The sequence below is a fragment of the Mus caroli genome, chromosome 3 (genome assembly GCF_900094665.2).
Source record: "Mus caroli chromosome 3, CAROLI_EIJ_v1.1, whole genome shotgun sequence".
Lineage (NCBI taxonomy): Eukaryota > Metazoa > Chordata > Mammalia > Rodentia > Muridae > Mus > Mus caroli.
In genome coordinates, this window is record NC_034572.1 from 66187055 (window position 1) to 66203082 (window position 16028).

A 16028-nucleotide genomic window follows, 5' to 3' on the forward strand; every position below is an offset into this window, starting at 1 on the left:
TTAAATTCATAGATGATCCACATTTTTATTAGCTATTTCTATTTTCCCAAAGTAGATACATACTTTTGCTTTATTCTATCTAAAACAATCATAACTAAAGGTTGAGTATGTAACAGCTCCAATGAGTGAATGCTGAGCTCAGTGATTTAGTCATAAAATTAATCTAAATAAAAATATACATTACATACATACAAGTCATTTTTTAATGATTTCTTAAAGTAAATTATTGTGGGAAATAATTTACAAATTCATCCTGAAACCAACCTCTTGGTATTGTTGAACAACTTGTTCTGGTGTGTCTCCAAGAAATATATAAAAGTCTAATACGCCACCAGTAACTCTGTAAGTAATTATTGGTGTTGGCTGGATGAAAACCTCTACAAAATAAAAATAGGAAAAAATATACATAATTTGTAAAATGTTTTCAATAACAAAACAATTGTGAAACATGTTTAAAGAACATCTTGTTAGCCATATCAGTGTATAATATTCAATTATTAAGGAGAAGTAAGATACTGACAGTAGGAATATCTTGGTAGAAATACAGAAGGCTGCCACTTGTAAGATATATGAAAGATTGTCAAGATGCCCTTTTCCAAAATTGGCATGACTTCTCTGAAAATCTTATAGCAAAGCACAAGTTTCGGACTCCTAATAGGAACAAATATTTTGCTAAAACCATATCTCAATTGTTTATTGCAGCTTAAGATTAATTATGCATCACTACACTATGTATACTTTCCCATATAAGAACACTCACAACTAAAATGAAATTTTAAAATCTTCTAATAATAATTTCACACTATGCCACTGTTTACAAAATAGAGTGGATTTTTTTTGTGGAGTCAAATATCTGTGACTGGAATAAGAAAAGTACTTATATTTCAGTTTTATACAATGTATATGGATAATAAGCATATTATCAAATAAATTGTACTTGCCCATTGCATTGCTGTTCATAAGGAAAACACCATAGGACTTGCCAGAGTTATCTTCAATGCCCATGAAGAATGTCTGATGCCCATAGAGATTATGATTATTCTGGAAGGTGAAGTTTTAAATTTTAAATATATAACTGGATACAAAGTAAAGATGTTTTAAACCAAAATGAAGATATTTGCTAAAACGGATTTTACAAACTCAACTGCTTTTGTAATTTACCCTTCTACAGCTCTACACTATTTCCCCTTATTGTATGTCACATAAAAGATACAAAAATAATATAATGTACTTTAGTTAATAACTTTATATTAGCAGAAGAGACATTGACATGTGTTAATATGTTGCTTGCTTCTCTTTGTTTTATTAGAATTAAATTTATCTGAATAAGCTGTGCTGATTTTCACACACACACACACACACACACACACACACACACACACACACACCCTTTTTTTCCCACAGGACCCTGAACAATGTCTATACTAGATCTGTTTTCAAAGAACAGATGAGAACATGACATAATCCAGCCAAATCCTAAACAACTAGGACAAATGGAAATGTAAGACTTTCTAATTGGTTTCAGACAGAAACATAAGAAGAGCCTGGATAAAAAGACAGAAGGAAGAAGCTTTCTGCCTGGTGTTTACTTCAGATGGCAAGGCTGTCAACACTGAAAACAAGAAGTGCTAGAATTTATCTGTCGTTCTGTACCAACTATCCACTTATTCATTTGGTGAAACAATAGTATTAGCATTGGTTTTCAAAAATAGTAGAGATAACTAAGTAATAAGTAAAAATAACTTTAGTGGTTTATCTTTTAATCTTATGAATTTCACATGAATACAAGAAACAAATCTACACAAAAGTAAAACAATGTGACTATGATCCTTCCATGAAATGTTGTAATATGTAACATGTACTTTTATATAACTTATTATGTAGAGATATAGTATTTACAAAAACAAAACAACAAACAAACAAAAACCCACCTCCCTTCAAGAACCAAATGTCTAAGGTGATTTTATACTGTGGATCATCCAAAACTGGGCAAAACTGCAAGTGACTGTGACTAAAAGAAGATAGATACCTCAGCCTATGAACAGATTGTGATTTGGAATTATTCCACCAAGCTTTAACCACAATACAAAAATAAAAAAGGAGCAGTCACTATCTTCAGATACATATTCAAGTATTGATAAAAGTCAGAGAAGTTAAGATTTTTCTATCAGGTGAATTCATTAAGGTGAATTAGATCCATGTATCTTTTCTGAATAAAATTCACATAAAATGAGTCAAACAGGTTGAAGGAATGCTAAAATTAGTAGAAAAAAATCAGAAAAAATATTTCAAGAGTTCGGCACAGAGAATACCATTCTGAACCAGTTCTTAAAGTGAGTTCTTAAAGTGAAATTAATATCTTCATTGCAAAAATAATTAAAACAACAAAGCAATAGTCTTAAGAACTGCAGAAAATACTTCCCAGCTATATTTCAGATAGGGTGGTTAATAACTAGGATAAATAAAGAATAAAAAGATAACCAGAGAATTAATCTGATAGTAACTGAGATAATGAATTAAATAGGTGGCTCTGGCAAGAGGAAACACAAAAAATTGGTAAATACCTTAAAATGTATTAAATATCCTTATTCACTTGGAAAATAAAAATTAAATTATATGTTAGATTCCATTTCTATTAAATAATATTGGTTACGTCTAGGAAAACAAATGTGAGCTGGAGTGTTGGCTCAGCGGTGAAAGCACTTGGGTCGCTGGCAGAGGACCTGAACTCTATCCCTCCCACATGAAAGCTCAGAAATATTAGTAGCTCAAGTTTTAGGAGGAACCATGAACTCTTCAGACCTCTGCAGCTGTCAGGCGTGCACATGGTACACATCAACAGGTGCATGCAAAAATATATACACATAAAAATAAAGTAAGTATTTAAAAAAGTTTTTTAAAAAATGGCTGAAACCTCAGATGAGGATGTGTAGATATAGGAACAGCAATCATTGATCTTGGCAGTGTAAACAGCCACCATGGAAGTTAGTATGGGACTTCCTCAAAAAAGATAAAAAATAAGTTAGCATATTTATGATATATACCACTTCTGGGCATATAACCAAAGGGCTCCGTATCCTACCAAAGAGATCTTCACATCCAGACTTACTGCTACTCTGCTCACAATAGCAAGGAAAAGGATCTGACTAGATGCCCAACAACTAAAGAATGAATGACAAAAATGTAATAAATATGCACAACACAGCTTATTCAGTTTTAAAGAAAAGTGATTTTTTTCAGGAATATAAGTGGGGCTGGAGAATACTGTAATAAGTTAGATCATCTAGACTCAGAAAGACAAATGGCACATGTCCTAATGTCCCCTCTCAGATCTGAGACCTGGCTTTAAACTTACACCCTCTCTCTTTGTGTTTTCCTTCACTCGTGTTACAGGTCGTGTAATCAGAAAAATGAACATGATGGGTAGAGGATTAATGTTGAAAAGGGAAAGCAGTAACAGAACACATAAAACAGAAAAAGTTGAGAAGTTATGGGGGGGGTGAGAAGGTACAAGTTGGGGTACAGGAAAATAAGAGGATTCTAGAAAGGTGTAGGAGGATCAACCGAAACAAATTATATTTGAAAATGCTATAATAAAGTTAAGACTTTTCTAGACAATTTTTATTTTTAAAAAACTAGAAACAATTCTAGGGTAGGTGTTTCTGTTGTATAAATAATTTAATCGACATTCTCACAAAAATAATAACCAAGTAAAATTGATTGTATCAACTTCTTCAGTGTGAACTTTTTCTCTATAAATAATTATAAAATAATATCGTACATCACCAGGAATCTCATCTCGAGTAAAGATTGGCCATGTTTTCCAGTATAAGTCATGACGAAATCTCTTATGAATATGTTCTCCAAAGCCATAAATATATTCACTTGGAAGTCTTGTCGAAATCTGCAAATATTGGTTTGAGTACACCAGAGGGCCAATACTGGTATCAAACCTGAGCAAAGGAAGAGAGAGAGAGAGAGAGAGAGAGAGAGAGAGAGAGAGAGAGAGGCATGTGTATAAATGTATAAACATAACATTCCCTTGTTTTAGTTTAATGTTGACATTATTCAGAATATTTGAGTTCTTAAGTGCTGCAGTCATCAATGGGAGAAGTACAAATTGTCACACAGACACAACTTGTTTATGGTTACAATAGATCTCTGTTTTCATCAATAAAGGTTTTCATAGGCGTCTTACTTACCCTCTAGTCCTTTTCAGGCTCAGAATATACCTACCAATATTGTTCATGTTACACAGGTGCAACATAATAAATAGATAAATAAAGTTGTGATTCAAAAATTAAAAATCATACTCTGCAGACTCAGGTTTAAACTACTCTCATTGTGCTGGGTACTATGTTTGTATAATACATCACTAAACTGGTTTCCATTCACTCTAAAATTAATTTAAAAATTCAGTGTTTCCCAAAACGATAAAAGTATCATGCAAAAGTCTTGAAAACAATATTTTCCCATGTGTAACACATTAGCAAAAGTGTCTTATCCTCCACTGCCCTGAGCCAAGATATACATCCTTTTTTACTAATTCTATGGTTAGACTCTTTGAGAGTTTTTTTATTAGATGCCTTCTTCATTTACATTTCAAATGCTATCCCCTTTCCTCTCCGAAAATCCTCTATACCCTCCATCCTCCCCCTGCTCCCCAACCCACCCACTCCCACTTCCTGGCCTGGCATTCCCTTAAACTGGGGCCTAGACCAAGGGCCTTTCCTCCCATTTTGGCCGACTAGGCCATCCTCTGCTACATATGCAGCTAGAGACTCAAGCTCTGGGCATACTGGTTAGTACATATTGTTGTTCCACCTATAGGGCTGCAGACTTGAGAGTTTTATGTAATGTAAGTCATTCAATGAAGAATTTCTTTCCTTGTGCTGGACTGTTCTGCTTAGAAGTAAGTACATTTTATGACATAGCACAAAGCAAATTAGAGAAATGTCCAAATATATTCAGTAAAAGTAAATTTATGAGATTTGATTTTCAACATTGTTTAATTAACGTTACCTGTTAACAAGCCTGTATCTTGACTTTTTCTTTTTAAAACATTATTTCTTTTATTTCTATAACGGTTTTATATATATAATATATCGCATAATTTCTTTCCTATTTCTCCCCCCAATTTTCCCATATATCCCCGCTCAGCCTTTTAAAATTCATAGCTTTATTATTTATTATTATATACATATGTATATATGTGCATATTTGTATAGTGCTACCTGTATGAATGCTGACTTTTATAGGAAATTACTAAATTTTATTAAAATCTTTGAGACAATTACTCCCTGCACCAGACAATACATTCTAAATGAAAATTTTAACTTGTATTTAAATTTTTATGTGTGAAAAAGAATGATTTTGACATTGTCATGGAAATTCATACTTAACTCAGCAGAAACCATCTACTTCTGAAAACTGTTTCAGAGAAGGTGCGATAATGAAGGGTACATACATAGCAACCATTTCCACTATGAGTGGATATTGGCAAGGCAAACATTTATCACTTGTTTCTACCAGGCATTTGGTTGACTGGTTGAACTGATGTTTTTAAATTTGTGTTTTAGATTCTTTCTTCTATGAGAAGCACAATAATTATTCTATCATAATATTCATAGATCTAGACTGTCACTCTTTTGGGAGAAATTTGTATATTCTTTATGAACTGGCTATCTATTTGGATTGATATGAGAGCAAGACCCAAGCATAACTTACAAGACTTTGTTGTTGCTTTTCCTGATAACTTTGATGCTGAATGGGTTTTCTGAGACCTGGACATCATACAGTGTGTCAGCTGCTGAGATTCCATTTTCATCTTTAACAAACTGATGTGGCACTTCATATCTCTTGTTATTTGGATCTGTGAGCTGCCCAGATTTTAACACAAACAGTAAGTGATTGTGATATACCCATCTCTGAATTACTGCACACAAGCTATGAAATTATCTATCTCTATAATGTTATATCATATTACATATGTAACATAGATATGTCATACAAAATATCAAGAAATAATTATATTTAATTGGTTGAGAGTTATGTTATTGAGTAAATATATTTATTGACAGAAGAGATAGGGTCACTAAATATCGTTGAAAACTAGGATTTTACATATAATTTTGTAAGGGCTTTAGTATCCACTTCTTGAATTGTTCCCAAGAAGAGAGTGATCATTTAATTTTAATTTTAAAAAATACTTTATTAAAAACTCACAGATGAAATAAATCAAACTGAAATTAACCAGACCCCAAATCTATATATCTCAATGAAACTCTAAACTATAAATACCACTATAAAGGAAGATGTAGAGCTTCACATTGGATTTTAAGCTTGCAGTATAGAATATTTTCTAAGTATACATCTTGACAGGAATATAACTACAAAAATAATTAGCTATATAACATTTTCATAACTCCTGTTTAATTCCTCTGTTCAGTCCTTCCTTAACCCATTATTCCTTTAAATTTTGTGATCTAAATAGCGAACTGTTATGTATAAATATGACATATATCATATGTATAATATCAATTTTTTGTATGTTTGTTTTTCGAGACAGGGTTTCTCTGTATAGCCCTGGCTGTCCTTGAACTCACTCTGTAGACTCAGGCTGGCCTCTGCCTCCCAAGTGCTGGGATTAAACGCGTGCGCCACCACCGCCCGGCTTATAATATTATCAATTATCCTGCTGTTTTGCAGTGGCTTTTACTCCAGTTTTTTGCAATATTGAAGATATTGGAAATGGATTTTTTAAATACACATTCTGGTAATACAGTACGTTTTCAGTATAGTCCTTCCGGTGGGTTCTATTCTTATCAATGGAAAACTCAATATATAAATAATTTAAGTCATTTAATATTTTGAATATGTTCTAAAAAATTGCAGAGTTATATTCTTCTCCAAATTATAGGTGTGTGTGTGTTCCCATACATGTATGTGACTAACGGCTTCAAGTAAACCAGTAATCTCTTGCTTTAGGCTGAAGTATGAAGTTTCGCACTGCATTTATACAGTACTATTAACTTATCTCAAAACAAATTTTAAAAAAGAAAGCATCCTGGAAAGATGTTTTCGTGGTTAGGAATAAACACTACCCTTTTAAAGAGAAGACTCAGGTTCAATTCCTAGTATGCACTAGGTGATTAACCAACATCTCTAACACCATTCCAAGGCTCTGATAACCTCATTTGGCTTCAGTGGTCAGCAGAAAATGTAACAACATTCACACTGGCAATAAATATATCCATATCCATAAATAAATAAATGTTAAAATATTTTAAATAATAATACATTGTAGTCTACAATTTAATACAAACACTTATTGAGCTACAATCCTTCTCAAGACAATAGCCTAAGTGTTTTAAATCAAACATGGGTTTTTTTTTTAATTCTTGAAAAATTTCTGGAGAAGAAATTATTGGTATTGTCTTCAAGGAGAGAAGGACACATAAGGAGGTAACTAGTGTTTTAGTTATCTTTTTGGAATAAACATTTCTGAGGATGGACAATATACCGGAAGGAGAAAGAATATTTTCTTCAACTACACTTAAGACAAAAGATTTCTTAGAAGTATCACAAGCTGGAAAGATGGTTTGTAATAAATTAATATCTCTTTCTGTTCTTGCCAAGGACCTGGGTTCAGTTCTCTGCATACTCGTGGTTCTTCAGAACCATCTATAATTTCAGTTCCTGGATATCTATCGCCCTCTGCTGGACTCTGCTACATGGCTTCTGTTCTCCTTCCTTCGCCCCTCCCCCAGACACACAGACAAAATTTACATTCATAAAATAAATACAAGTAAATTTTTAGAAATCATAAAAGTCAAACCTTGAACCGGAAACGATTACGGGTCTGACTCTGAGTCGTGAGGAGGACGCTTTTAATGTCTTCTCCAAATAGAGTGGGAGAAGGGATTCGGTTCAGTGTGGCTTTAAGTCCTTGGACAATGGAAAAGAAAAGCTCAGACACTTAAAATAGTTTGTATATTGACAATTGCTAATAATTTATTTCATATTAGTAATTTTATTATACTGCTACAAATGACTTTTTATTTTTATTTTACATGAGGCAACGCTGAAAAAAAAAATCCTCAATACATTGTTTAAAAGTTTCGTGTGCGGCTAGGCCAGTGCCTGGGAAACACAGAAGTGGATGTTCACAGTCAGCTATTGGATGGATCACAGGGCCCTCAATGGAGGAGCTAGAGAAAGAACCCAAGGAGATAAAGGGGTCTGCAACCCTATAGGTGGAACAACAATATAATCAGTAATCCTAGAGCTCTTGTCTCCAGCTGCAAATGTATCAGAAGATGGCCTAGTCGGCCATTATTGGGTAGAAAGGCCCCTTGGTATTGCAAACTTTATCTGCCACAGTACAGGGGAATGCCAGGGCCAAGAAGTGGGAGTGGATGGATAGGGGGTGGGGAGATTGTATAGGGAACTTTCAGGATAGCATTTGAAATGTAAATAAAGAAAATATCTAATTAAAAAATTTTTAAAAAAAGTTTTGATGTGTGTACTTATTGAAGATGTTCTTTTCAAAGAACATTTTAAAATAGACTCTTTCAACTTAGAACATATATTGGGCTATCATGGTGGGGGCACTCTTACCAGTGTTGTCATTCGTGAGTGACGCAGCAGTATAGCCATGGTTATCTGCAAAGAAGCACCAAGGAATAACAGTGTTGTTCCACGGACGCCAGCAACAGCCACGCTCTTCACATTTTGCCTGGAAAAATATTTTTAAGCAAACAAAAAAAAAACGTAATTGGCAATGCAATCAGATGTACTAGGTCTGTTTTCTTATCATTAATACTCTAAACACACACGTTTTAAGACCCTTTGCCCTCTGGATAATTACGTTTGTCTATTTTTTCCTTTTCGTCATGGTAACAAGAAGATTTTGAATAGTTATGCTATGCTAGCTATCAAATTCAGGTGAGGTTACATAACTCAAAATCTAGATTTAATTCAGTTACATATACCTTTTGTAGCAATGACTAGGGCTTATTAGAAATACGAGTGTCAACTCCAGATAACTGCTTGACCACTTAAGCACAGTCTCAGTCCAGAGTTTTATAACAGGTTTTCAAAAAAAAAATTATTAGCTGAACATTTTAGTAATTGAGTTATTTTAAGTAGTCACAACAAATTACCATACTTTAATAAATATTAGAAAATAAATATTGATTCCACAGGAATTTTACTAACTACATGAAAAAATTCACAAAAATTGGAAGTCATTAGTGCATACTTAACATGTTGCATAACATGGTGATCTGCCTTATTAACAGTGTAACTAAATATCTATATAATAAAAGTTTTAATTATGATACATACTTATTGGTACAAAGTTTTCATAACTATTTTTGTGAAAACAATTTTAAATTGTACATGTTACAATCAAATGTACACATTAAACTGTCTTCACATCCAGTAAAATATTTATTTACAGAAGCATACATATATATACATTGAAAACAACAGTGCTAAAGGATCAGTTAATATCTTTTATAGTATCAGGTATGGGAAGTCTTTATTTAGACAGTTTTATCCCTAGTTATGTAACCTACCAAAAGGTCCCCAACAACACAAAATCCTACTGTAAAATAATGAGCATTATTGGGTAGTCTTTCCATAATGTTTTGTTTTGACTTAGTTCAAACACAAAAGTAGAACCAGACATAGGTGTAGTCATCCAAACAGGTGTATGGGTTTCTATAAAAAAAACAATACTTTATAGGATTAGGCTAAAACTATTAGCTTTAAAGGTAACCAGAATTAATTTTGGTTTATCTTTTGGAATTTAATGTTTTTTGTTTGTTTAGCTGTTCCTCCTATTATTTACAATTTTAAGAGTTTGTCAATATTTTTATTCATTTCTCTGATTTCATATTTCTTTTTGATTTGCTTAAATGACAGAAAATTAAGGCACATTCAATCTATTAATGGACATAATTTCAGTAAAATCCCATAAATAAAATTGCAATAAAAACCCCCAATATTTATTTTATCATGTGGCATGAGTATATATGTATATTACAATTAGAATTCTAATGTATACTTATATATGTATTAGGTTGAATCAGTCGTGTAACATTTTCTTTTCAAGCTAAAACAATGAAGGAAGGCCTATTCTTCTCTCCCCATATTACTATATTTGATAATAGGAACCTTAAAGAAGAATAGGGGCTACAATAAAGTCATAGCATAGACCCTCATTTAACTCATTCAAGACTACCAATGTCATTACAAAACCAACTTCCTCCTTCTGATCTACATATTGAAGAAATTTTCTGTGAGAGTAGCAAGAAGAACCATCTACAACATCAGTAGAAAAATTCTCTCTAGATAAACCCATGGAGAGGCAGAACTCTCACTCCTGATCAAGTGTCTTTTTGCACCATACAAAAAAAAAAAAAAAAAAAGCTACAAAGTGTCAAAATAAAGAGAGCAAGTAACAATGTGGTGCCTAACTCCATTTGATATATCTACCAACCCTACACCTAGGGCTCATTATGAACAGGATCTCTCTACTATGGCACAGTGACTACTAAATATGACAGGGAAGACACACCCATGAAATCTAAACAATACAGTTGCCCACACAAAAGCTGAATAATAATGCCAGCATTGGATAGATCAGTGTGAATGGAGCAATCTCACATAATCCCACTCCTAGAGGAAGAGTTACAGGTAATCAATGACTTCTGAGAGATGGAAAAATGAATCTTCCTCAATGATAAGCCATCTAGATGGTTATCCAATACCAAGTGGGCAGCTCTGAAAAGGTACACAGGCAAGCAACAACAAATGGACTTAGAAAGCTGTATTTATTCATTTATATATGTGTATGTAACAATAATAATTAAAGAAAAAAAGAGGTCATGAATGTGATGGGTATAGGGGATAGAAGTTGCTGGTAAAAAAAAAAAAAAAAACAAATGGAGGAGTGGGAATGATTTAAATAAACATATATACTTAACAAATTCCAAGTCCTCACCAAAAATTGGTGAAAATGTCTGCTTTTGTCTCAGACAGCTAGACTTCAGAGCAATGGAAAATAAGTGCAGAAGTAGAAAATGTAAGGTATTTGCTATTGCAACCTATGCTAACTAAACCAGTTTCAGTAAGAATTTAGCTGTTTATTACATTATCATTTTGACTCTTCCATACTTTGTTATTACTGAACTTTTACATATGCATGTCTTCTGTATACAATATGTAGCATATTTCATATTTAAATATTTTATAAATCATGATGAATCTTTGAATATATAAAATGCAAGAGAACTTTTATAATTAATAAAAGTTTTGTAAATTAACTAAAAATAATAATTTTGATTAATTTAAATTAAATGCCTTGTTTGGGGACATAATATTTATTCAATAGATAATTTCATATTTACAGTTGCATATACACTGTTAATAAGTTATTCCTTTAGGTTATCACTGAAAATAATGGAAAGTAATGGTTTAAGTATCTTAAAGATTTGATAAGGTACTACTGAGAAAGTATTATGGAAAATACATATAAAAATCCATGAAGCATAATTTGAATAAATGTTCTCTTTAAAGTGTATATTTAGGCCATTTTCCTGATTTCTGGGACTTTTTAGTTTTCGTTCATTCAGCATTTATTTATCAATTTTCTGTAATAAAAATTATCTTTGAATATTATCTAATTAAAACCATTTTAAGACACTGATTAATGACTCAGACCTATTGAATTTTGGAACATGTGCTAAGATTGAACTTTGTTCCCACTTGCAGAAATCCTAATGACCTATTCATTTTACCATGATAAACTCTTTGAATTTCGAGTTAAGTCTAAAGTTCAATGAGTGAGAGTACATTTAATAACACAATCTCATTTAAATCATCTTGACTCATTTTTTTAATCTCAATATCAAGAAACTCCTTTTCAGTTCCTGCCGTCTTCCAATTTGACTATCTCTCCTATCCTTTGAATCAAATCCAGACTGTGAAATGCTAATGTATGCACTCTACCACAAAGATGCATTGCAGATATGTAGGAATACACTTGGATCATTTAACCAGGCTAGTCCTGGACTTCTCTAGTAGCAAGAATTACAGGCACACAGCATGATGTTGGGCTCACTGTGGCTTCTTGAATGTCAAATGTCTTTTTGAATGACAAATGTAAATATATTGACTGAATTAGAATTTGTTTACTTCATGAGTTTGGTTTATTACTGTTCTCATGAATATTGAAAAAGAAAATATTTTTCATCAACTTAATAGACAGAATTAACAATAAAGACCTAGGATGACAAAGTCAAGTCACTGCCTGTTTATATATCACTTTCCTAGAATAGTCATATTTTTTCTAAAAGGATTCAGTATTAATCTTCCATCATTTCTTGAAAATAACAATGATCAGATACCCACTTTTCTCAGTGTATAACAGTAAGCACTGATTTAAGTCGCTGCTTCATCAACTGATAAAAGAAGTCATTATTGTAAGTTTACTGATAAATACTTCATTGTTTTGTATAGTTACTGATAAATTAGAACACACTGTGCAACTTATGATGCATAAAATGACTGGCAAATCGTTCATTATGTCACGTGACAGCAAGGGTGGAATTGAGATTTAAACACAAACATTATAGAACTTGTCAAATATGAACATAAAACACATACACTCATTGACTTTTGTTTTCACAAAGTTTTATGAATTAAAAAGTCTGAGTCAACTTATGGTTACACGAATCCAACAAGTTTCTCCACTTATTTTCATATAATGAAATATGAATACATTTAGAAAGGTGAATCATATATACTTTTCTAGAAATTCTTCTGAAGACTCCCCACTACAAATAGTGTAATTTAAACCATGCGAGTGTTACATAAGGTCCTGAACATTAAGGAGGAGAGAAGGGAAATAACACTTTCAGGAAGGCATGGTAAGCTAGTTATATAGCTTGTTGCGTTTGGATGGAAAGTAATCTCTTAATTTGAAATAACCAAACAAATTGAAAGGGGGTTCATTAACATCAATTCTGTCACAAATTTATACAGAAGAGTAATGGGAGCATAAGTGAAGGTTATCTTCAAATCTTTAATAATATACAGTCATTCTATATTGAATAGATATCTTCATATAATGCTGTTTATATTTCTAAAATCATCCAGAGGATTTTTGGCAGACCTTTGTTGGATGTTGTTCTGGAATGCAGTTTATTCTCTCATTGAGAGGTTCACCTTGTTCAGGCGGACACTTTCCAGGACTAGGGGTTGAAGTTGGACTTTGTATTTCTGGAAGAAGAAAATATAGAAACCAATTTCATTAAGTAATGAATACTTTGTTTAACAAGTGGGTTCATTTCTTTCATAATTAAAGCAAAATCAATTTGTGATTCCAGAAGATCCCCCCAAAATTAAGCTTCAGTCAGTACAATAATAAGAATAAATATAATTTTAAAATAGTATTTATAATCTGACTTTTAGAAAAGGGGAATGCTGAATTTAGAGCTGTCAACAACAGAAAGAAAGTATAATAACACAGAGAGGATCTGTAACTGGTGTTTGACACAAGTGCAACAGTTACCATCATTTTCAGTCCTTATTTGGCAAAATAAAATGATAGAGAGACAGTTCAGAAGTCCATAATATGCAGAGACTCTGATAATAATAGAGAAAGATCACTAGGAGCCCGAAGCCTTCACTTTCATTCCTTGTAGTTTTTCATGTATTCTCTATCTCACTAGTTATAACAAGGATAAAAAGAATATTGATTACACCATTCATGGACTGTTCATATATTTGAAAACCAAACCAAAATCCTTGGTATCCTCAAGGGTGTCAGAGAGAGGGAGAGAGAGGGGGAGAGGGAGAGGGAATGGGAGAGGGAGAGAGGGAGAGCACACTGGCAATTCATTTAAGTTATTTTAACATTTCACCTTTTTTCCTCATATCCTTTATTTAATATAATGTATAGTGGGAAGTCCACCATTGTCAAAGTGCACAAAACCTTTAATGTAGTGACTTTTATTGAAAACATGAGACTTCCATGCACACAGAAAAGTTGTAATTTTGGAATTTACACCAAGTTCAAGTTCTTCACATTTCAAGTCATTTCGCAGACTTTATCTAACAAATATTTTAAATCTCATTTATTTATTCATTAGTCACTCTGGGGAAGGGTTTGCTTTGATGTTGTAGCATGGTTCAGGAAGTAAGAGAACACCTTACAACTTGTGGGAGTTAGTTCATTACTTCCCCCTAACAACACCAATAAAGTTTTAAACCCACAGCTACTGTGGAATGACGTTCCCATGACTTCACTCCACTGCTTAAAGCAGACAGTGTGACCTACCTTCCACAGCAGGCACCTTTGTAGCCAAAACCACAACAAGAGCGATAGCTATTATCGTTACTATGATGAAGAGGACAATCAGAGAGATTTCTAATCCACTGAATTTCTTCTTTGCCATCTGAGGGAAGAAAGGAAACTGTATTTAAACTGACATTTTTTTGTAACTAAGCCACAATAAATTATGAATCTCTATGCATTAATGCCTAAGATAACATAGCTGTGAGCATTTATACATGCAACAACAATTACAGATGAAGTCAAGGATTTCAGAGAAAACATGGAGAGAGTGTTAAAAAGAGGAAAGGGGGAAGCATGTAAGGTAATTATATTATAATCTCAAAAAATTTTAAAAAACTATATTTGCAAATCAATATAATGTAAAAAAAGACTTGAAAATGCATGCTATATGATATCAACCCTACTTTATGAAAGTAAGAATAAAAATTATGCATAAAACAAGGATAAAGGTTATATAAAAAAACAAATTTGCTAAGCATATTCACAATGAGAACTAATATTATCCATTTTGTGGCTAAAAATTACAGCAATTATTTTCAGATCATGCTAATTTTAAGCAAAGCTTCAGGAGAAATTTAAATTGATAAACAAATTTTGCATGAATAATATTTTATTAGATGATATTTTGATGTCATTTTAATGTTCTGCTAGTAACAATTAAATATTTAATAAATCTAGAATATCTTCCGCCTATATAAATATTCCTAAATAAACACTTTCACAATACCTAGAGTATCCCAGTATTTTTCAACAAAAGTTCAATTATATTCTCTGCTATTAAAAATATTTAAACCAAACCAAGATTAGACTTCTATTTGGACAAAAAAATGTTAGAGCATTCTGGAAAAAAAATCTGTGTCATAAAACTTGAACTTGTTTCTCTGCCATTAGAAGAAGAAGCATACTTAAAATGAGAATCTTACTATTTAACTATTTTTAAAATAAGCAGATATACCAAACATAATTAGCATAAAACATATTTTGTTTTAAAAACTGACCATAATTACATACTGGGACCTAAAGACTTACCTTAGCTCATAGCCTGTAGTATTTGCTGTGTTGTGCTGGAGTTGGGCGAGGCTGTTTAAGTAATGATCAGAGAAAATTGCTCAGGTATATATTGACTACTCATAAAGTTTTATTGCACTTTCACAAGCCTATCAATGTTTAATATTCTTCTGTTCAACATTCAATTGCTGAAGCCTTATCCCTGAAAACAGTTTATATAAATATACCTCTCTGACATGCCAAGTTAATTAATAACTGTGTTTTTTCTATAGTCTTTCACTTCTAGATGGCAGGAAATATTGAAACAACGTATAATCCACTTTGAAATTTGGGTTTCTTATTTGAAAAAATCTGTACATCCTTTAATAATTTTTAAAAATTATCTCATTTCATGAAATTTGAGTTTATTTGGGAAAGTAGGACTGTTTTAACAATGGAAATTTTTGAAATTTTGTAAAATATTTGAAAGAATAAATACTTAACTGGGAAAATTTTACAATTATAAACCAGAGTCTGGAGCATGTATCTTAAACCACAAGTGTTGAAATGGCCCAAGAGAATGCAAAGAATCACAGGATACATCACAAGAAGACTCTCAGATTCCTTCTAAGTTTCCTTCATTTTCTGCTATACAGGATATTGGAGCTGTTTC

General features: G+C 32.3%; 1 protein-coding gene across 1 annotated transcript in view; it reads right to left on the reverse strand.

Annotated features, from left to right (window-relative positions):
• Si (sucrase-isomaltase) overlaps positions 1 to 15460 on the reverse strand; it is a 70849-nt gene extending 55389 nt beyond the window's left edge. The window contains exons 1-9 of the mRNA XM_021158399.1: positions 15398 to 15460; positions 14351 to 14468; positions 13184 to 13290; positions 8620 to 8737; positions 7838 to 7947; positions 5728 to 5879; positions 3782 to 3953; positions 942 to 1041; positions 265 to 377 (exon numbers count right to left, since the gene is read on the reverse strand). Of these exons, the coding sequence (XP_021014058.1) occupies positions 265 to 377; positions 942 to 1041; positions 3782 to 3953; positions 5728 to 5879; positions 7838 to 7947; positions 8620 to 8737; positions 13184 to 13290; positions 14351 to 14468 (990 nt within the window). The 5' untranslated portion in view covers positions 15398 to 15460. The remainder of the gene's footprint in view (positions 1 to 264; positions 378 to 941; positions 1042 to 3781; positions 3954 to 5727; positions 5880 to 7837; positions 7948 to 8619; positions 8738 to 13183; positions 13291 to 14350; positions 14469 to 15397) is intronic.
• Positions 15461 to 16028: the final 568 nt, after the last annotated feature.